At 39.4% G+C, this 22389-nt stretch overlaps 2 protein-coding genes across 4 annotated transcripts; both read left to right on the top strand.

Annotated features, from left to right (window-relative positions):
- The first annotated feature begins 17848 nt into the window (after positions 1-17848).
- Positions 17849-19297, top strand: LOC117154429 (U3 small nucleolar ribonucleoprotein IMP4). Its single transcript, XM_033329405.2, has one exon. It carries the CDS (start codon positions 18290-18292, stop codon positions 19223-19225), a length of 936 nt encoding a protein of 311 aa, XP_033185296.2. The 5' UTR covers positions 17849-18289; the 3' UTR covers positions 19226-19297.
- A 152-nt stretch (positions 19298-19449) lies between these two features.
- LOC117154428 (uncharacterized) lies at positions 19450-22389 on the top strand. Of its 3 annotated transcripts, none has more exons than XM_033329402.2 (5): positions 19450-19782; positions 20505-21034; positions 21095-21170; positions 21263-21448; positions 21726-22389. In XM_033329402.2, the coding sequence occupies exons 1-5, from the start codon at positions 19665-19667 to the stop codon at positions 22136-22138; spliced, it is 1323 nt and encodes a 440-aa protein (XP_033185293.1). In that variant the 5' UTR covers positions 19450-19664; the 3' UTR covers positions 22139-22389. The 3 variants fall into 3 exon arrangements, with proteins under 3 accessions (XP_033185293.1, XP_033185294.1, XP_033185292.1); XM_033329403.2 differs by having other exon boundaries at positions 20499-21034; positions 21795-22389; XM_033329401.2 differs by having other exon boundaries at positions 20499-21034.

Genomic DNA, 22389 nt, shown 5'->3' with positions numbered 1-22389 from the left:
AAAATATTCTATTATTACGTATTTTTTAAAGACCTGTCATTTTCACTGGTTTCGGTAGAAATAGCTTCGTGTTAACTATCGGAAGTTCTAGCGTTAATATATATATGTCGGGTTATCAGTAGGATTTAAGGCGCGTAATGATTCTTCGTTTGAATTAGCCATTGTTTTACGAAACAGAGAATATATTTACGCGAATAAACAAGATTTTACAAAATATTATGAATAATGAGTTTAATAAATGATAAGATTAACAAACGATAAGTTTAACTAATAATTAGATTAAAGAATAATAAGTTTAACGAACAATAAGAGGAACGAATAATATGTCTTACGAATAATAAATTTAACGAATAATAAGATTAACGATCGATAGGTTTTACGAATAATGAATTTAATTAACGCTATTAACAATGTTCCGGGGTTCAAACGAATCCACGGTCAACGGGATTACTCTTTACTATGCGTAGAATAATTTTAAACACAAAAATACGATTGCTGAGACACTCGGTAAATTGCTCGATGTATCACTTTCCAAGGCGATCACACGAATGAATATCTGATGAAAATCTTTTTCGCTATACGACTGCATTTGTTTGTTATATGCTCGCTGGAGGCATCGAGAAGGTTCCAATCGTTGTTGCTAGGCAATTTCTGTCAAAAGTTTGTTGTATACTCTTTGGAAACATCGAGAAAGATCCAAACGCCGTTGCTAGGCAGTTTCTGTCTGGAGATTGATTCCTAATACAACGTGTGTCCCATTATATCGACATCTCTAAAGTACAATTCTATGTGATTTCTAGGGAGAACGATACAACCGATCCACACCTTCGTCAGGCAAAACGTTTATCCCGTGACCGTGGCTACGTTCGGCGACCAGTTGTCACCTCGAACCCACTTTCGCTTTCACAAATATCAAACAATTACAAATGACAATTGCTTAATTACAGTTATGATAAAATCTAGGCTAAAGCATTAGAAGGCTTCCTCAAAATTGCAAAGGGAAGGCTCCGGTTTTCCTTTCATCTCCGACATATATATATATATATATATATATATATACAGACAAAACGAAGCAACTAAAGGACAAAGTAAAACAATTCTATTTTTTAAACTAAACATACAGAATAAAATTACCCTCTACAAGACCGTGATAAAACCTGTCTGGACCTACGGAATCCAACTATGGGGAACAGCAAGTAACTCCAACATCGAAATACTTCAACGCTTCCAATCGAAAACGCTAAGATCCATTATAAATGCAGCCTGGTACGTCACCAACGAACTAATACATCGCGACCTCAAGATACCAACAGTCGAAGAGGAAATAGCGAAATATAGCGACAGATGTAGCAAAAGAGTCAACAAACACCGAAACGCAGGCTGAAGAGACACTACCCGCTAGACCTAAACGCTAGATTCAATTTGTTATCTAAATTAAGTAATATTTACTTATTTGCAATACTTACTTATAAATTATACTTATCTATAATAAGTATTAACTTATTATAAATAATTAGCCAGAAAAAATTACTGAAAATTCTCAATGCGAGAATTGATTGTAAATTTTAATAAATAAATAAAAAAATATATATATACACAGTGGCTCGGCGAATAGCCGAAATGATGTACATTAAAGCAATTTGCTTAGACGAGTAGATGTCAATAGGAAGATGAAAGTCTTCAGATTATGTCAATTAAATTTGAAAAGGATTCGACAACGTAGGTAGGAGTTATTAGAGACACGCATTGACTCAGAAAAATATTTATACACATTGCCAATACGATATCGTCGTCACTTTCTTATTGACAAAGTGCATTTTCCTCGTATGTTCAATATTTATCGACGATATCGAGGCTCCCTATCCGCGCGTACGATGATCTTGAGAAGCCCGAAAAGATATTGGCGATATACGTATGTATATTGGTTGTCCGAGGGTCGCTTAAAAAGCCGTTGAAACGTCGAAAGATCTCGAAGATCTTGATTATTTCGATGAGTGTTGGAAACTCGGCCTTCGGTCGATATTTCACAGACACGTGGAACTGACCCAAGAACAGCATCGCGATACATGAAAGAGAAGGCAGGAAGTTGGAGACGCCGGAAACGCAATTGACCTCGAAATATTCTCGCGAGATCATGGAGACGCGCGTCAGTTCTATCGAATCCTATCCGATTCGAACGATCTCGAAAAAGGAAATCTCGGAAACCGAGGCTCGAACTGAGGCCGCTGTTTGTCCGTGGAACGAGAGAAGGCGCGTATCTGCTGCACGATCGATCGCACAGGATAGAGAGACGAGTGATCGTCATCGGTGGCAGGTGCGTCTCGACTTGCGAGCTGAGAAGACGGCAGCGGAGCGGAGCAGATTCGAAGTCGATGAAGACGAGGCTGGAGAGGAGGACAGAGAAGGGGCGAGAGGGAGGAAGAGGGAGGGGAAGAGAAACGTAGAAGGAGAACCGCGAGGGAGTGAGTTATCTCGGGCTATCTCGTTCGCTGAGCGATCGTCTTTTGGTTCAGCTAACGCGGCAGTGCCGCGGCGAAACCGGAAATTACGTCTGGGGTTCCATCTCCGGTGTTGTGCGGAGAGTTGGTGCGCGCCTTGGCGGAATTCTCCGTGAGAAAACGCCACGCCAACCGCCGCCGCGCCGCACCGCACCACGGCATCGCTTTCCAGCAGTTATTAAACTTCTAACCGCGCCTCCTCCTTTCCGCCACTTCGCCCCTTGCTCCGTTGTTGTAATGACAAAACGGGGCTGGCAAAGGGGTTGGAGGAGGAGGAGGCTCTCGCCACCGTTTCGTATCGTTTCCCCGAGAAATCCACACAGTTGCTCGCGCTTTCGTCTCTCTATCGGCGTATTCGCTCTGTCGCAAAGTAGATCTCGTCGTCGACGTCGTGGCCGATTAACGAGTTTAGAACAATCGGATCGTTCGGTTCCCAAGATTCTTCCCAATTCTCTCTCTCTCTCTCTCTCTCTCTCTCTCTCTCTCTCTTTCTTTCTTTCTTTGTTGGTTTTCACCACGTTAATCGCCCGACTCGCGCATTTTTCTCGTCCCCGACGCGCTATCGATTTTTGTAATCTACTCTCGACCGTCGAGGAAGGGGGTTGTCTCGTCGGTGACGTCACTAGGTCATACATCAACTCGTTATCAGCACGCCGCCTCCCTTCTTTCTTCGAAGGGAGGCCTGCAGGCAGTGGAAAATGGAGAAAGAGTGGACCGACGCGGCGAGAGAGCTAAGCTATCCGCGCGTGAAGGACGATGATGAAAAAGCGCGAAATTTGTACCTTTTCGAGCAGCGAAAATTTGAATAAAGCGTCGCTCTGTGAGTCGTAGAGTATCGTAGAATTACGATCGTTCGTGGGATACGCGTCGGGAAAGCGTGGAATAGATAAAGTTGCCAATGCTACGATGCACGTTAAACGTTCGGCCGAGCCAAAGGTTTCTTTCGTTTTATAAGGAAATAGTAAAGGAAAAATGGATCGTAGGCAATTCGGTATATAGAAAAGTATGGAGAGTATATAGTAGAGAGTATATAGAAAAGAAAAAATGTCACGCGTCGATTGTTTCCCGTACGAAACGAACGAAACTTTCCCGACTATTTAATTTCGTTGCATCTTATTTTAAAGGGAAATTGCAGAATGTACGCAGAAACGTAGATGTCGTGAGTGTAAATGTCGTGAGTGCGTGCGCTGGTAATTTTCGCGAACGACGAAACGAGAAAACACAGGAGGAGGATAAGGAAGGGAAAAATTCGCAAGAGTCCAAGCAGCGGTTCTAATTTTATTGCGGCAGATCGAATCGGACGTTGCATGCAGCCCTCGGTGCTTGTCAATCCTCCCCCAGGAAAAGCCAGTGGAGAGAGGAAGGGGAGAGGTCTGGACGAGAAGAAGGAGGAGGACGAAACGGAAGCTGAAGGCGGTCGGTATCTGACGAGATAAGAGCGCAATCTCTGCTCCCTGTCCACCCTCTTCCCCGTCCCTCTCAGAGAGATCAAATTTTCTCCAACCCTCGCTCCTTCTCGGAACGCGTTTTCCCCTATTCTTCGAGAAATCGTTCAACCTTTCCGCGTCCGAATTTCCTTCTCCAGTTCGTTCCTCCTCTTTCTTCTTTTTCTTTCCTCTTTCGTCCGCGCGTTCCACGAACTAACTTTCCAAGCGTGTTCTACAGGCGAAGATGAGACTAAAACGTCACCACGTAGCAGCAACTCGACGAATGATTCGTTAAAAAGTTGTAACAAAAGTATGCAACGTACACAGATACGTGTTTGACCGATGAAAAGCTTCTTTCGTTTTACGGGCAAATAATGGATGCACAACATTTTCCGTTTTATATTATTTTATCAAATTGTGATCCGTTTTCTTCTATCAAAATGAGGATCACAACGTTCGACAGATTAGGTTTAATATTTGTATAAAGATGCATCGTTGTAAACGAAAGACACTTTCCAGACGACCTAATATTTGATCGATGAAAAGCGGACATCGACGCGCTATCGAATTTCTCGTAGACTTTCAGTCTCGCGATTAATTTTGTAACCAGGACGAAAGCAAATCGCATGACACAATGACGCACGAGAATAATAAACACATCTGTGTGTACCTTATGTCGCATAGTAATTATTGTCTCATATTATCCGATTAAGCAGTTGCTCGATTTTTGTTGCTGCGAGAATTTACATAAAGTTGGATGGACGAAAGAAATAGCAATTTTGAATGGAATTGCGAATTTTCACCGGGGCCTGCTGAGGTCAGTGTTAAATCAACGACGAGAGGAAGAGTATCGACGTGGCGTGTTCGCATCGCGCTTCGTATTCTGTTACAACTTTCGAACGAAGCATTTACCAGGTTCTCGACGTTTCGCTCTTATTTTTATCTGCAAAACACACCGGCAAGGTTTGTACAGCGAACTGCGGGACACTTCGTGCGAGTCGACTCTACATCTGCATATGTACGCGATAGCCAGCTTCGTTCGACCAGGTATTTTTAAACTCACGAAACACGCGTCAGGTTTAAGTGACCTGTATATCCTACGTTACAAAATATACGATTCTTTAACCGCGCCTCGCAGCTAAAATACTCGAAACCGCGGGCATCGATAAGAGTGAAATTTCTCTCTTGATCTCGATGGCTACTTGTCACGTGAAGACTGACAAAACGGTAAGCAAACTGAGAAAAAAGTGGGCGACAGGGTTGCGCCTGCACCGACGTGATTTTCCTTCGCGCGTGCACTTAACAACAACGAAGAGGGGAAACAGGCGAAATATCCAGCGGAATTTTCCGACGATTAAATCGGTTAAAAATCCGAAACAGAGGGAAAATCGAGAGGCCAGCTCGGTCTCTCTGTGCCTCTCTCTGTCTAGGGAGGGTGGAAGAACTCTCGGGCGTAGAAGGGGTTGAAAGAGACAGAGAGAGGGACGGTTGCCTGGCAACGACGAGAGGGGTGCCCGGCAGTATAGATCGCTATCCAGCCACCTCCTGAGGGGCGGGCTGCGAGGGTGGAAGAGGCGAAACCACCCCGCTGGCAAGATGGCTTTATTACCCTCCGCCGAGGAGTTGCCGATGTTGCTGCAGTAACTTGCTCCAAAGCTCTAGGAAATGACTTTGGCGTAGGTGCTTTACGCCGGTGGCCCAGCCCGGTCTGCGTTAGGCTACAGGCTGCCTGGATTTACGGCCGACACGCCGCGACTCGGACCTTCTTCCAGCCATGCGAATAGACAGAGTCGTATGGTGTGCGCGGCAATTGCAGGCGAGCGGAACCTTCGACTCGCGGAAATTCCAGCGAAAACGCGAAAGCAACGCCTTTCTCGTTATCCGTTGAAACGGCTAAACACTCGGTGCAAGCTGTTGTTCAGATGCACCGGCGAACAGGACACAGCGGAGCAGACGAGGAAGCGCGCGGAATCGTAGAGGGTGCGATTTACTAAGATGAAAAGCTACCCCCTCCATCTATAGCGGCGTTGTCGGCGTTATCTAACGCAGACAGAGATTGCCTGTGTTGCTTACAAAACCCTGGCAACGCGTTCGAGCTATCTTTCGAGGCTCGAGCTGCCGCTTGAACCGCCTCGGCCGCTTCAGCCGGCGCGGAAAGGCGAGTCTGCGCCGGGGAAAAGCGACGAGAAAATCGATGCCCGCCGAGGGTAAATCGCGCCGCAAATTGCAAATTGCACCGAGATCGAGCGAGATCGATGCGCGCAATGTGCGCGACGATTCGTTAAAAGGTAGCTGGGAAAGGAAACGCGTGACTCTTTAAATCGCGGCGTATCGATTGGCCGGCAACTGCGAAGAGGAAGGAACGAAAGGGCGCGCAGCAAGGGCGAAAGAGAAGAGGATGGGAGTTATCGGGATCGGTTCGACAGGCAGCTTCCGGGCGATTCATTCCCACTATCGACTTCATTTCTTCCGGGCAATTTAATTTGCTAGTGTCAGCGTTACGCCCGCCCGAAATTATCTACCCTTTCGCCCGTTATTATTAACGTTATTCGCAAAAACTCGGCCCGAAGCGATCCGTTTCTACGCCGCTCTATCGCGATATAAACGGTCCAACAAATTCACACCTGGCCGACTTGACGAAATTACGGGGGAAAAATGGCCAACGAGCGCCGCTACACTGGCAGCGATCTTCAAATTAATTCGATAACGTCCCTCTCGCCTCCATATTTACGATACCATCTACTACGAAAGAGTTCTCCAGCGGCAACGATCCCGCTAACGGCCCGAACAATCGACAAAGTTTTTTCCTCCCCGTGACCGAGCCAAGAAGCGGTGGCAAACGTTCGGAGGACGAGACGGGCAAAGACGAAGAAGAAGGGCGAAACTCGGGCCGAATTGATACCGGAGGTGTGTCTCGAGGCCATCGCTATCTCGTGTCGTGGAAGCAAGGCGAAGACGAAGAACGAAGCCAGGGGTGAATTTGAAAGAAAGTGGAAGTGGGTGGCACGTCATTCCGCCAGACCAATTAAATTTTTATATCTCACGGTGAGAGTTTGAGCGATAGGAAAAGTTGCAGCACGCTTTTCGCTTCTCGAAAGTCGAACCGGTTCGATCGCACGAATGTGACGAAGAATGTCGGTCGAGATTAACCCGCAGTACGCGTGTAAAAGAAGTTTCTCAAATATGTCTCGTAATATGCAAATATGCGGTGATGTTACCGTTCGTTTGCTGTGACGGGTTTGCCACGATCCTGACGAAACGATTCGTCGGAGTCTACGGATTCCAAGTCGAGGGATTTGTCGCGGTAAAATAGAAATTAGTCGATTCGAGTAGAATAAGAGATAACAAGTGTCGCGGGTAGTAAAAATCGCTCGTTTCATCGACTCGAGCTAAGGTAGCCAACGTGTACGCTTCTCGTCTTTGTTTCGTTGTGAATGAGAAACTTTCGAGTGTCGTCTTTGCATGAAAATAATCGAAGATCGTGGAGAAATATCGTCGAGTTGCATTCATCGAGTTGGCCCTTAAAGAGAAATTTGAAACGCGTTTCTCTCGAAACATGTTTCTATCGAGTTCGGCCTCGCTACCAACGTAATCTCGCAATCTCCTGCTTACAAGCTCTCTTACTTTACTCGAACGATGTAATTAACTGGACGGAGGAATTATTTGAAAATGATTTATTGGAATTTCAGACGAAACGAGCCTGCTGTTTATTTGGAAAATAAAAACAGTGGCGGTAGCTCGTTATTTCAAAACTGTTATCTTCCATTCTATTTCGAACGAAACGTGGCCAAGTTCGCGAGCAACGCGTAAGCGTAAAAATGTTTAATTCGTTGCCATCGATTTCACGTGGGACGACGCTTGATAAAACAAAATGGCATTGCACACCTGGCTGGCCTACCTGCAACTCCGATGAGGGCGCGTTCTCTCGCCGCGAGACGAAGAAACGCGCGGCGCGAGTTACGAAGTCGAGTTTCCGCGCATCGAATTCGACGACCCCGGAGTTACGATCGTCCGGGGACCTTAACCTCCGTTTTTCCAGACGAAAAGCACCGAGAACAGAAAACAATAGAGATCTTGCGAGCCAGCAGCACGAGAGAGGCGCGCTCGTAAAATTGGACGAAAGGAAGGACCGTGACTCTGGAGGAGATTCGACCGATGAAAATCGAGGAAACCGAGGGTTAAAAAGCGCGAGAGCGCCGCTCCAACTCATAAACCACGTAATCCCTCGTAAACTGTACCTTATCCCGAAAGCGACCCCTGCGACGATAGCTTATCCTCTAAGAAAGAAGGCGAGTTTGATGAGAGAAGCAAGAAATTACTTTCCTCGAGTTCGCCTTCGTCTGTGAAAAGTCGGTTGAAACCGTTCGAATCTGTCGATAGTTGCCTATTCTCGCCGAGTAGAATCGTAAAGCGAGCGCTTAATAGTTCAAATTGGTCCCATCGATCGCCACCGGAGAAACACGGAATTTTGTTCGTCGATCGATACGGCAATTTAACTTGTCGCTGGGAGAAGAGAAAGAGATGCGAAGAGTAAAGTTTCGAGGGATCGAAAGACACGAAAGTCGATACGACTATAATCGTCGTCGGATATATTCCACCTCTATGTCCCTTTCCGGGACACGGATTTTGCTTACCTTTCGACTATCATTTTGCATTCTTCGAGCTACGCGCTACAGTTGACGGCTCTTCGTCTTTCATTTGCCACGAACGTCTTTTATTTAAACGGTTCTTCGTTGTCGAGGTATCCCACGACTCGATTCGAAGTTTCAATCTGCCGCGATGTGCCGTGTAAAATAGGTACGTAGCTGTATTTAACACTTTGAGGACAGTATGCTCTGACGGGCATAAATTCGCCGGAATTCGCGCGTATTTTCCGAATGATTGAAAAGATTCAAAAGGACGCTCGGAAAGTTCGTTCTTTTATAGAGTTTGAAAATTTCTTTTGGAACGTTATAACGTTTATTCGAAATTTATATTTTGACTCGATGAGCATATTCTGGTAACGTTTTTTAATGCCATATGTTTGAAAGCGACTTTCCAGATGGAAGATACCAAGCAAAATTTATTATTTTATTAAATTCCTTAAAAATCGGAACGAACTTTCCGAGCAGCATTTGACAAGTGCAATATTTTCTTAAAAATCAATCAGCGTATTTAAAGATGCTTCTGGTAACGTTTTTTAATGCGATATGCTTAAAAGCGACTTCCCAGATGGGAAGCTACCAAAATTTAAAGCAAATCAAAAGCAAAATTTATTATTTTACTAAATTTCTCAAAAATCGTAGCAGTATTTCACAAGTGCAATATTTTGTTAAAAATCAATGAGCATATTTTAAGATACTTTTAGTAATGTTTTTTAATGCGATATGCTTGAAAACAATTTCTCCAATGGAAAAGTAATAAGCAAAATTTATTATTTTATTAAATTTCTCAAAAATCACAACAGCATTTCACAAGTGCAATATTTTGTTAAAAATCAATCAGCATATTTAAAGATGTTTTTAGTAACGTTCTTTAATGCAACATGCTTGAAAGTAACTTCTCCGATGGAAAGCTACCAAGCAAAATTTATTATTTTATTAAATTTCTCAAAAATCAGAGCAGCATTTCACAAGTGCAATATTTTGTTAAAAATCAATCAGCATATTTAAAGATGTTTTTAGTAATGTTTTTTAATGCGATATGCTTGAAAACAATTTCTCCAATGAAAAAGTAATAAGCAAAATTTATTATTTTATTAAATTTCTCAAAAATCACAGCAGCATTTCACAAGTGCTATATTTTGTTAAAAACCAATGAGCATATTTTAAGATGCTTTTAGTAATATTTTTTAATGCCATATGCTTGAAAACAATTTCTCCAATGGAAAAGTAATAAGCAAAATTTATTATTTTATTAAATTTCTCAAAAATCAGAGCAGCATTTCGCAAGTGCTATATTTTGTTAAAAATCAATCAGCGTATTTAAAGATGCTTCTGGTAACGTTTTTTAATGCGATATGCTTGAAAACAATTTCTTCAATGAAAAGGTAATAAACAAAATTTATTATTTTATTAAATTTCTCAAAAATCGGAGCTGCATTTCGCAAGTGCTATATTTTGTTAAAAACCAATGAGCATATTTTAAGATGCTTTTAGTAATGTTTTTTAATGCGGCATACTTGAAAGTAACTTCCCAGATGGAAAGCTACGAAACAAAATTTATTATTTTATTAAATTTCTCAAAAATTAGAGCAGCATTTCGCAAGTGCTATATTTTGTTAAAAATCAATCAGCGTATTTAAAGATGCTTCTAGTAACGTTTTTTAATGCAATATGCTTGAAAACAACTTGCCCAATGGAAAGGTAATAAACAAAATTTATTATTTTATTAAATTTCTCAAAAATCACAGCAGCATTTCACAAGTGCAATATTTTGTTAAAAATCAATCAGCATATTTAAAGATGCTTCTAGTAACGTTTTTTAATGCGATATGCTTGAAAACAATTTCTCCAATGGAAAAGTAATAAGCAAAATTTATTATTTTATTAAATTTCTCAAAAATCGCAGCAGTATTTCACAAGTGCAATATTTTGTTAAAAATTAATCAGCGCATTTAAAGATGCTCCTGGTAACGTTTTTTAATGCAATATGCTTGAAAACAATTTCTCCAATGAAAAAGTAATAAGCAAAATTTATTATTTTATTAAATTTCTCAAAAATCACAGCAACATTTCACAAGTGCAATATTCTGTTAAAAATCAATGAGCATATTTTAAGATACTTTTAGTAACGTTTTTTAATGCGATATGCTTGAAAACAACTTCCCAGATGGAGAGCTACCAAACAAAATTTATTATTTTATTAAATTTCTCAAAAATCACAGCAGCATTTCACAAGTGCAATATTTTGTTAAAAATCAATGAGTATATTTTAAGATGCTTCTGGTAACGTTTTTTAATGCAATATGCTTGAAAACAACTTGCCCAATGGAAAGCTACCAAACAAAATTTATTATTTTATTAAATTTCTCAAAAATCACAGCAGCATTTCGCAAATGCTATATTTTGTTAAAAACCAATGAGCATATTTTAAGATGCTTTTAGTAATGTTTTTTAATGCGATATGCTTGAAAACAACTTCCCCAATGGAAAAGTAATAAGCAAAATTTATTATTTTATTAAATTTATCAAAAATCACAGCAGCATTTCACAAGTGCAATATTTTCTTAAAAATCAATCAGCGTATTTAAAGATGCTTCTGGTAACGTTTCTTAGTGCGATATGCTTGAAAACAACTTCCCCAATGGAAAGCTACTAAGCAAAATTTATTATTTTATTAAATTGCTCAAAAATCGGAACAAAGTTCCCGAGCGACCAATATCATATCAATATATTGAGAACAATTCCGTATTATTCAATCACGTAATGTAAAAATACATTCGTAACATTTCGTTTATAGCACCCATTACTTCCTTTTTACTATTTCATTTAACAATAGTTAACAATTTTACAGGATACCGCATCAAGTACGTAAGACGCGAATTCGCTCCCATTTCTCTCCCATTCAAAAAGCGTTAAAACAGCCTTCGATTGCTCGTCGATAACCTTCGAATTTAAAAGGAAGAGATTTCAAACGAATGATTAAACACACTCGCACTCCTATTAAACGTTCTTCGTACATTATTATTTTATTAAATAATAATAAAAAATATTGTTCGAATAGTAAAATATTATCTCGCGTGTGAGTTACTATCGTTGCTAGTCTCGCGTTATCCCAATCGACCTGGTGGAATTCGAGCGGCCGGTAGCTGCTCTTCCAATGATTTACATCTTCTTTCGGACTGCTCGGTGGAGAGGAGGTTCGCAGAGTATTTTCGGACGACTGGAGCGCGATTCGAGGACGAAAACGACAGCGTTTAGGCCGGCGAGCCGAGAAACGCGGTTCGACTTGCACCGAATACCTTGTAATTTTCCACTTTCTATTCGATCTAAGCTAATTAATTTACCTCCAATTAATTACCGACAATTGCTGCCGCTCTAATTACGCGCGCTCGATTAGAATCTACGAAAGTTTACGGCCGAACGGGGCGATCTTAACGTCTCAGGTTTTGCATGTGATTTCTCCCTAATGATAGCCGGCCTGGCGTACACCTAAATGCACGAAACCGATCTGTGCGCGAATATTCGAGTCGTAATCGGCGATGGTGGATTTGGCGTAGCGTGGCCGCGAATCCCGCGGCCGCTAAATTATCTTCACAGTTTCTGATTCCGCATTAATTGCTCGACTAATTAAGAAACCGGAGAACGCGTCTCGTTAGCGCGCGGTGAAGCAAGTTCGACGGAAAGTGAGTCGAGTATGAAAAGGAATAACGTTACAGACGAGCCTGCACAGTGAATCGATTAACGCGTGCCCCGTGCCAAAGGAAACAGAGACACAGAAGGCTGGAAAATCGGCCAGAAAATATCCTATCGTCGCAGCGTAATCGCTTTCTCCGATGTATATACCCTGTGCCATCGATCAAATTAATCCGGCCGTATGCAAAGCGACTCGTTGTTCGGCCGCGCCGTTTCTAACTGACGCGCGCCGATCATCGCGATCCTCCTGCCACACGCTCTATTCCACCGTATATATGCAAATCGTTGGAGAATGATCGAGAGCCGTAATCCGATGAAACATCTTTGTCGATTGGCAAACCTGTGCGTCACTCGACGCCACGCAACCACCGCAGAACGTAGCGCGTTTTCATCGCTAAAACCCAACCTTCCATTTCGTTTCCATTCGCTTTCCCCCGCAGTTCTTCCATCCGAGATTCGACAACGAGGAAGAAGCAACTACGAGGCGAGAGAGGGGAGCAGAAAGAAGAAACAGAGGGAGCAAAAGAGAAAAAGATAGAGAGAAAAGAAACTGTGGCAGATGAAGGCTGCTTTGTAGGACGATATCGCTAAGTGGAAATCAGTGGCCGGGTGGCGCCTCCGCCCTCTGCCCTTAAGGGCTCCTCTCGTTCACGCTCCTGGAATCGCGACGGCGACCCGCTACCGGGAACTTGCTAACTTCATTAAAATATCGCCATCAACACCGAGGCCCATTGTCTTGAGGCTTAACCGGCCGATTAACCCTGCCCGACATCCCTCCGACGAGAACAGTAGATGCATTTTCTTTCTGCCGAGCAAAAACCATCATCCACGGCCATCCTCGACCACCGCCGCCTCTCCTCGCCAATCTATTTATCGATATCCCGTTATCGGTTCTATCGGTTCTTCGAAATTTTACAGGCGCGAAAATGTACGTACGCGCGATTGAAAATCGCGTGCAAACAGAGGCTGAGAAAAATTGGCCTGCGAAGCAGCGAGAGAACGAAACGAGCCAACGACCGACCAGGAATTTTACACGTTTCCGCTTTGGACGATCGCCGAGGATAACTCGTTAAGAAGCATGGAACAACGATCCTCTGTTGTATCTAACGATTCTCAAACAACAGTCCCTTCGATGAATCGAACGACGATTCGTTCGTAAGGAAACGCCGCGAGATACAAAGCACGTTTTACGACGCGCGTGTTTGTCGTTACGCGAATGTGCCAAACGTGTTTCGCACAGGCAGTTCTTACTGCTGTTTCTAAGTACTATCTCGATCAGTGTCCTGCATAAGCGTTTCAGATCGTTCAAACGAGCTAATCAAAATAATCGAAAACAATTGATCGACATAATCAAAATTAATCGAAGTAAACCGCGAAGGGAACCGAACAGAGGAATAAGACGCGTTTTCTAAGTACGAACCGAGCAATTTCCTGTATCCAAGCGTTTCAGATTAATCAAAATAATCGATTGTATCAACATAATCAAAATTAATCGAAGTAAACTGTGAAGCGAATAAGAGAATCGAACAGAGGAATAAAACGTGTTGTCTGAGAGAAGCGAATGGAGAATAGCACGGCACGTTTTATCATCGGTTGGATGCGATCAAACTTTTCAAGACTAGCGAAACGAATTCGTTCGGTAAACTGATATAAGTATAAGTATAAGGCTCTCATCTTTCATATTCGATGAATCATCCGCGATGAGTGAAAATGTCGGTGGCTTACCGCGCGTGCACACACACACGGTACGTCCGCTTCTCGCGTTTTCCAGACGAAGTTTCAAAAATTCAATGGAATAATAATAATAATAATAATAATGAATAATACTGATAATACTAATAATAATAATACTAAATAATACTATTGTCACGTCCCGCGCTGCGCACGCTCCGTAACGTAGACTAAAACTACCAATAGCGAGAGCGAGCGTTCCAATTTGAAATTTAAATAAATTTTAACAATTTGTATAGAAAGCAAATTCGAGCCTCACAACCCCCACGGAATAACCCGTCACACGACGACCCCTCCACGGTAGACCTAAATATAAATAAGCGTAGCGACATAGAAGAAAGAGAAATAATTGCTTAGTTTTTGGCGATTAATTGGTTCTTGGTTCTTGGCGATCAGTTGCCCATTTCTTGGCAAGTAATTTCTTGTTCATAGCGATTAATTCTCAATTCCTTTAGCTCTTAATTTCTCAGTTCCTTTGCCTTTTAATTCTTTAGTTCCTTGGTTTTTTCAGCTCTTAGTTTTTTGCTCTCAGCTTTTAGGTTCTTTAGTCCTTTAGTTCTTTAGCTTTTAGTTCTTTGTTTCATTAGTTCCCGGTGCTTGTTAGTCTTGTTAATCGACGTGTTTGTATTTGTCAATTTGTAAACTATCGAAGATCCATGAAAATTAAAATCTTGTAATTAATAAGAGTGAAAACGTATTGCGAACGATTGTAACTCCGAGTATTCGAAATTTCAACGACAATTCTGTCAATATCCAATTACAATACGAATAAACATTTTTTTTTTGTGAAGAATATTTGTCTAATGATATAATAGGATTAAGCGAACGTTTATTTTCACCAACTTTAATCCTCTCCCGTGCCAGTACTCCTGCGCGTAGCAGGTTAGCCGAAACGTGGAGTTTAATTGCCAGTCGCATTAAATAACAGACAATACTACAATTTATTCTGAATTCAAAGGTTAACGGCAACACAACCAAAACGAGCCAAACAAAACGTAACACTATAATACTAATAATAATAATACTAAATAATACTATAGTTTCAAAAATTCAGTGGAATAATAATAATAATAATAATAATAAATAATACTATAGTTTAAAAAATTCAGTGGAATAATAATAATAATAATAATAATAATAATAATACTGAATAATACTATAGTTTCAAAAATTCAGTAGAATAATAATAATAATAATAATAGTAATAATAATACTGAATAATACTATAATACTAATAATACTAATAATAATAATACTAAATAATACTATAGTTTCAAAAATTCAGTGGAATAATAATAATAATAATAATAATAAATAATACTATAGTTTAAAAAATTCAGTGGAATAATAATAATAATAATAATAATAATAATAATACTGAATAATACTATAGTTTCAAAAATTCAGTAGAATAATAATAATAATAGTAATAATAATACTGAATAATACTATAATACTAATAATACTAATAATAATAATAGTAAATAATACTATAGTTTCAAAAATTCAGTGGAATAATAATAATAATAATAATAATAGTAATAATAATACTGAATAATACTATAATACTAATAATAATACTAATAATAATAATACTAATAATAATAATACTAAATAATACTATAGTTTCAAAAATTCAGTGGAATAATAATAATAATAATAATACTGAATAATACTATAATACTAATAATACTAATAATAATAATACTAAATAATACTATAATAATAATAATAAATAATAAATAATACTACTTTAAGTAAATATCACTTTTACTTGCTACGTCGTATTTATCGCCATCGATGCTATTGTACGATCACTTTAGAAGCACAAAGTGACAAAGGTAGACCGTGGTTCTCGAAAATATCGCTAAATAATATCGTACGATACGGCACAGTAACGATAAATAGACGGAAATATCAGGTTGGAGAAATTTATAAAGTAAAATGTTGCGCGTAGAAAGTCGAATTTCGCAAAAAGTAAACGATCCAAGAGTAGATTCGGCTGTAGATGGAAGACCTCCTAGGAGCGGGTACGCGCGAGGAATTCCGAACGTTTTGCACGTAGGAACGAACGAGGGGCCATAATGGCAGCCGGTCGGGTAAAACGGATGACAAAGAGGCTTTAACGATGTCCGCGGTGTGCTTGGTTGAGTGACGCAGGACACGAGCCCGCGGCCCTTCTTTCCTCCTTGAAAGAGACGAGAAAACGAGCGCGCGTGTACGCCGAGACGAAGCAGCAACGAACACGGACCACGCACGTCGTACGAAGAAGCTACTCGTTCCCGTGCGGTTTTTTGCCGCGACTGTAATTGAGCCTGTCTCGTCGAGCTACCGTCTAAATGAATTACGAGGCGCCGTGCACGGCACGAGCCCTATCCCCGGGGCCATTACACTTTTTTCCCAAATCACCGCGATTCTTCTGCGTCCATTGCTAGACTCTTCTTTTTTCTTCGTCGTTTCGCGTCATTTTTTCTTTCAACTTTCGTTTCGTCTCGTTTCGTTTGGCTTCAGCGGAAGAAACTGCAAACTCTTGTAAATCGCTGCGAGTAGGAAGCAGTAGCACGCGTTATACGCTTACAAAGAATGCCTTTGTGATTATGATTCAAAGTTCGTCGCTAATTAAGCGCAGCCTGAAAAGTCATATTCCGCGAAGAGAAATACCGAGTGGGCGGCTCGATCAAAGAGACAGCAGGGAAATCGCAAGCTGGTTGCAATTAACCAGGAGGGAAAAAAGCCTCCGGCTCGCGTCTATCCTTTCATAAATCACCAACGAACGAACTCTGATTCTATAGAATCTCTAAATCCATTTACGTATTTTATTTTACTTTTTAATATCGTTGAAAAGAAATTCTGACATATCATGAGTACATCCAATGATATAAAGACTCGGCCTGTTCGTTGTTTAAGTTTTTCTACGTTTATAGGCAGAAAGAAATAATTCATATGATATCTGACGTCGATGTTTGAAACTAGTTACTACTCGCGAGTACGTCGATTACTTATTATCGACGCGGACGAGATGCTAAGGGTTGGTCGGTAAGGTTACCGACATTGTAAAGGGGAAATATTTATCGCTGGCGTAGATGCCACTAAATAATCAAATTCAAATCTCGCGCGCAATTAATTTCCAGATTTCATTCGCAAGCAAGAAACGAATAATTTCTACCACGTATAATGATTATATATATATCGGAAGCTGCAACATGCAAAATTTTCTAATGTTCCTACTATTGACAACTATCAAAATTTGTACTCGTTGTTTATCCTATACACTCATTCTAATGTAGATTCTCTCGATTACCCAAACATGTTCTTTGTAAATTATGGTAAAATATAGTTTGAATAAAGAAAGATGAACGCTGATGTATATTTTACGTACCAATTTCATTAGTCGACTCCAAGCTGGTACTTGGACGTGTTCTCTATACAGATTTTTCCGTGTATCAACTATAAAATCACAATAAAGATATTTCATTATTCATTATTGCTCTAAATAATAGTTCTTCTCTCGTACAAGTTTAATCCTATTGTATACATATAGCAAATTCTTTTTCGTTGGACACATATGCTCCGAAAAAGTTTGAAAACAAAAGCTATGTCGATAAATATAAAACTATAATATCATATATTTCATTGAGAATATAATTTAAAAAACAGAACCTAGCAAATTGTTTTACCCAGCAAGTATTATAGAAAATACTATATTTAAATATTTTACATATTTCTTCATATCATATAAATTTTGTACAATTTTGCACTTTCATATTTCCTATAGATATATAAGAATCCTTGGTCTACTTATGATTATAATAACTATCAAGAGAGAAAGAAAACTCACCGTCGCTTATTTTCATTAACGACGCAAATTCAAGCACAAATTTCATTTTTGCAAGTACACGAAAATGCAAAGTTATTAACTACTTACTAATTTCGAGATTTAGTCGTTGAAGACACGTCATCATCGCTCGAACGCTGTAATTGGCTCGTCACCGCCAGCTTGACCAATCGCGTTACCGCCTGAATTTATATACAATACAAGAGAGAATATACAATACGAGAATGTACAGAGAATATAAGAATACAAGAATTTGGAATAAATTAATCAATAATAATTTTATTAACTTGATGATAAAAACTTAATAATACATTAAATTAAATTTTATTATCGCACAATCTGTCTTCTATCAGCTATAATTATTGTTTATATTACATCAGGACGTGTGTGATTCTTATAACCTATAAGCCTTTAGTTTTGAAAAGTATTTATTAAGTACAAGGTATTTATTGAAACGTCAAAATGTTACGGAGACAAGCGAGGCTTCGTAGAGAATATCTCTACAGAAAATCCGTTCAAGATAAATTAAAAAGCATTCAAGAAAAGAAGGAAAAACTTAAACGCAGCCTAGAGCAAAATATACCTATACATCCAGATCTAAGAAAAGATGCTTTGAACATACAAAAACAATTAGCTTGGGAAGATGCTGGACCAGAAATGGCTGTTGCTATTGGAACAGAAATGGGAGGTGTTGTGGGATCTCACGAAGATGATGAATATCGTTGGGCCGGAGTTGAAGATCCAAAAATTGTGATTACCACTTCTCGCGACCCAAGTTCCAGATTGAAAATGTTTGTCAAAGAATTGCGTTTGATATTTCCTAATTCTCAAAGAATGAATCGAGGAAACTATGAAATGAAACAATTGATACATGCCTGCAGAGCAAACGACGTTACAGATTTCATAATTGTGCACGAACACAGAGGCGTGCCTAATTCTCTTATTATTTGTCATCTTCCCTATGGACCTACTGCATATTTCACCATGTCAGACGTTATTATGAGACACGATATTCCTGATATTGGAACCATGTCTGAACAATATCCTCACCTTATATTTCACAATTTCAAAACAAAGTTAGGTGAACGTGTTATGAGTATTTTAAAATATTTATTCCCAGTACCAAAAGAAGATAGCAAAAGAATAATTACTTTTGCCAATCATGATGACTACATATCCTTCCGGCATCACACTTATAAAAAGATTCATGGAAAGGCCATCGAACTAGTAGAAGTTGGTCCCAGATTTCAATTAAAATTATATCAAATTAAATTAGGTACTTTGGATGCAGAAGCAGCAGCTGATACGGAATGGGCATTAAGACCTTACATGAATACTAGCCACAAGAGAAGATTTTTATCTAACGAAGATGGATGGCAACAAGAAGATGATATTTAAATTTGTATGCATTTCTTTTAATTAATTCCAACGAACTTGATAATGTAAATAATACATTTTTTTTATAACATATTCTAGATTTATTATTTTTTTATCATTAGATCTACTAAATTTATTATTCTAGATTCTTATCTTTTTAAATAATGTAAACTATTACTTTTATATCTTATAAGTTGGAAAGTTTATGCAACTTTTAGAACAATCTATGTTTTCCACAAAAACTAAAATCAAACACTTATTTTTAAATTTCGCGCGTTGCGTCCTAAATGCGTAACTCACGCTGCGCAGTGCATTCTGGTTTCCTTCGTAGCAGTTGTTTTTGAAATCACCATAAAAATAAACAAAGTTTGGGGTTTGAGGAGTAATTTCTGTTGGGAAGAGTGCTGAAGATTTGAACAGATGCATTTGCAACAAAAAAGCAAGAACTTATTAGCGCGTGATGCGCGCCAATGTTCGTAAGCCCGCGAAATCTGAGAGAACGCCGCGGCACAAGCTCCGACAGCAACGAAACGACGCTATGGATATGTTCGTGACTCCGAAACGTCAGAAGAATGACGGTGAGATCAGCTTTCACTTTATAGGGAGAGATATTTGGTAGACCAGTTGCTTGTTTGCTCGTATCGCTTGCAGTATTCCGCATGATTTGCGCGCGTTCGTAGCAAATTTATCAATTTCTTTGCAATATTTACTCCAATTTGCGTTTTGGTTACTAGCGCTTTTGTCCGTAGCGGAGAGTCATTAAACTAATGATGTGTACAATTCATTCGTAGTCAGGTTTTTTAAATTTGAGAAATTTCATGAAACAGAAACAGGCTCCAATGAGAGAACGATTATTACAAAAAACAAACAGATAAAATTTTATTCGAATAAATGGCAATTGCCTTGTACTCATAATTTGAAGTAATTGTAATACTCGTTATGTTCGTTCCAATATGTAGAATGTTTATGTACATCAGGTATAAAGAAAGTTCTTTGTACTTATGTGTATGTAGTAAAATTTATGTGACACATAATACGCGTCCACGAGATCTAATAATTGGTATCAGACACATCTAGTTAAAAAATTTCAAAATATCGATCAAAAAAATTATAATACAAACAAGTATACAGTGAACTACGTTTGGATACCCATGCACACTCTTCGTGTAAAGTACATTTGCATAGAAATAATGATCTTGAATCCCAGAAGGTTATGAGAGTGGTAGTTAGATCTTACAAAGTATTTTGGTCCCTTTCTCTTTCTTGGCAAGGTGCAGTCCGCTTTATCTTTCAGATCTAGAGGTCACGGGTATCTCCCGCAGTGGCCGTGTGAGAAAGAAATCTTCCAAACTCGTTGACTTTGAATCGCCAGATGATTTTACGGATAACAAGTACAAACGTCAAAAAGCACAACAATTACAAAATCAACAATTATTGGACAGATATGATTCCCAACGTATGTCACCAAATCAGTCGATCCAACATGCAAGTAGTGGAAGACAAAGGAAGAATTCAAATTCCAACTCTGGACAGCAAAGAGTTAAACAAGAGACATTGTCAGATAACGAAGGGTCTTCAGGGTCAGAGTCTGACGATCCCTCTGGGTTAAATGAGGATGAAAGATATAGTATGGATTCTGGAAGCGACGATGACGTTGATCCTCTTATGATAGATGATAGAGAAGCAGGGTTTAGAAAGCTTGAACCACCTGGCCAAGAAACACCTTCACAAGCAAATAGTTTGTACATGCTTGAGAAATGTAAGAAAAAGCTAATTATTAAAGATGGCAAAATAATAGGTAGAATGAAGGCACAACGTAAAGACAAAGGGGTATGTACACATGAAAGTTACTAAGGGGATGATTATTTCACAATTCGATGATGTTTTCAGAAAACGAGATTTACCGCGTACATGTTGTGGGCTAAAGAAATTAGGCAAGAGTTACTAGAGCAATGTCCTTATATGGGTATATAAGCTTCACTCTTGTTTCTCCTTACTATGTATGGTCAGTTTAGAAAACCGATGCTAATATTATTCGTGAAACGTTGCTTTTTGTAGATTTTGCAGCAATTTCTAAACGTTTAGGAGAACTGTGGGCTACAGTACCAAATCTGGAAAAATATAACTGGCGCAGACGCGCAAAACGCTTGGCAGCAAAACCTCATTCTTTACCTGCGAGTAAAGATGAGCCTGTTTGGAAAATGCCGCCGCCTGCTTCGCGAAAAAAATTCATTAATAAAATTGGTGGGTTTGTTGGTTCTCATGTATACATCATTTTTACGAGTATATCTCTAAAAGTTATATGGTAGTTTATTCATCTTGATTTGCTTCTCGTGCACGCGTATTAGTCAAAAGTCTTTCAAATAATATATCATTTATATGTTTTATGCCTCTGAGAATTATATGGTAGATGTCTTATTATCATTTGTTTTGTATGCATGTATCTCGTTTAGAGATAGGCAAATCGAACAACACAATGACATTTGTAACATTTTATGTTCTGTCTTTCTTTGTATTACAGGTAATGGGAAAGAGCAAAAGCCTGCTACCTCCAAAAAAACTATTCAACTAGGTCTACCCTCGGTTGTAGGAAATGTTCCGGTATCGCCGCCGTCGAATCGAACTGGGAAAGATTTAGTTAACGAACCAATGATAGGAACAGGAATGTACAAAGTCGTTGGTACTCAACCTATCGATGTAGCTGCTCATCTCAAGCTTCTCGGTGAGAGTTTAACGATCATTGGTGAACGGTTAAAGGAACACGATGGGCAAATAGCGGTATCGGGCAGTCTGTCGGTCTTGCTGGATTCTCTACTTTGCGCACTGGGTCCTTTGATTTGCCTAACACAACAGGTACCAGAAACTAATGGAGCTAAACACGAAACACTTTCTCAAATGCTCGACAATATTGCGTATCTTATGCCTGGTTTGTAATATATGTAAAAATAATGAAAAAGATAATCTAATAATATACAATGTAAATATATCGATAAATTAAATAGACATACATAATTGTTAAATGAATTAAGAATAACGAAGAAATAATGTAGTTTTGTTTGCTACAAAAGGAGAGAATTTTAAAGTGAAATCTTTGTTATATTTTCTCTGCTTATAAAAGTAAGAAGTTTTATATAAATAATATGTTTGTACAAAAAATTACAATAAACATTTGAATAATTCTATAA

The sequence above is a fragment of the Bombus vancouverensis genome, chromosome 16 (genome assembly GCF_051014615.1).
Source record: "Bombus vancouverensis nearcticus chromosome 16, iyBomVanc1_principal, whole genome shotgun sequence".
NCBI lineage: Eukaryota > Metazoa > Arthropoda > Insecta > Hymenoptera > Apidae > Bombus > Bombus vancouverensis.
This window is presented reverse-complemented; position numbering and strand designations above follow the sequence as displayed.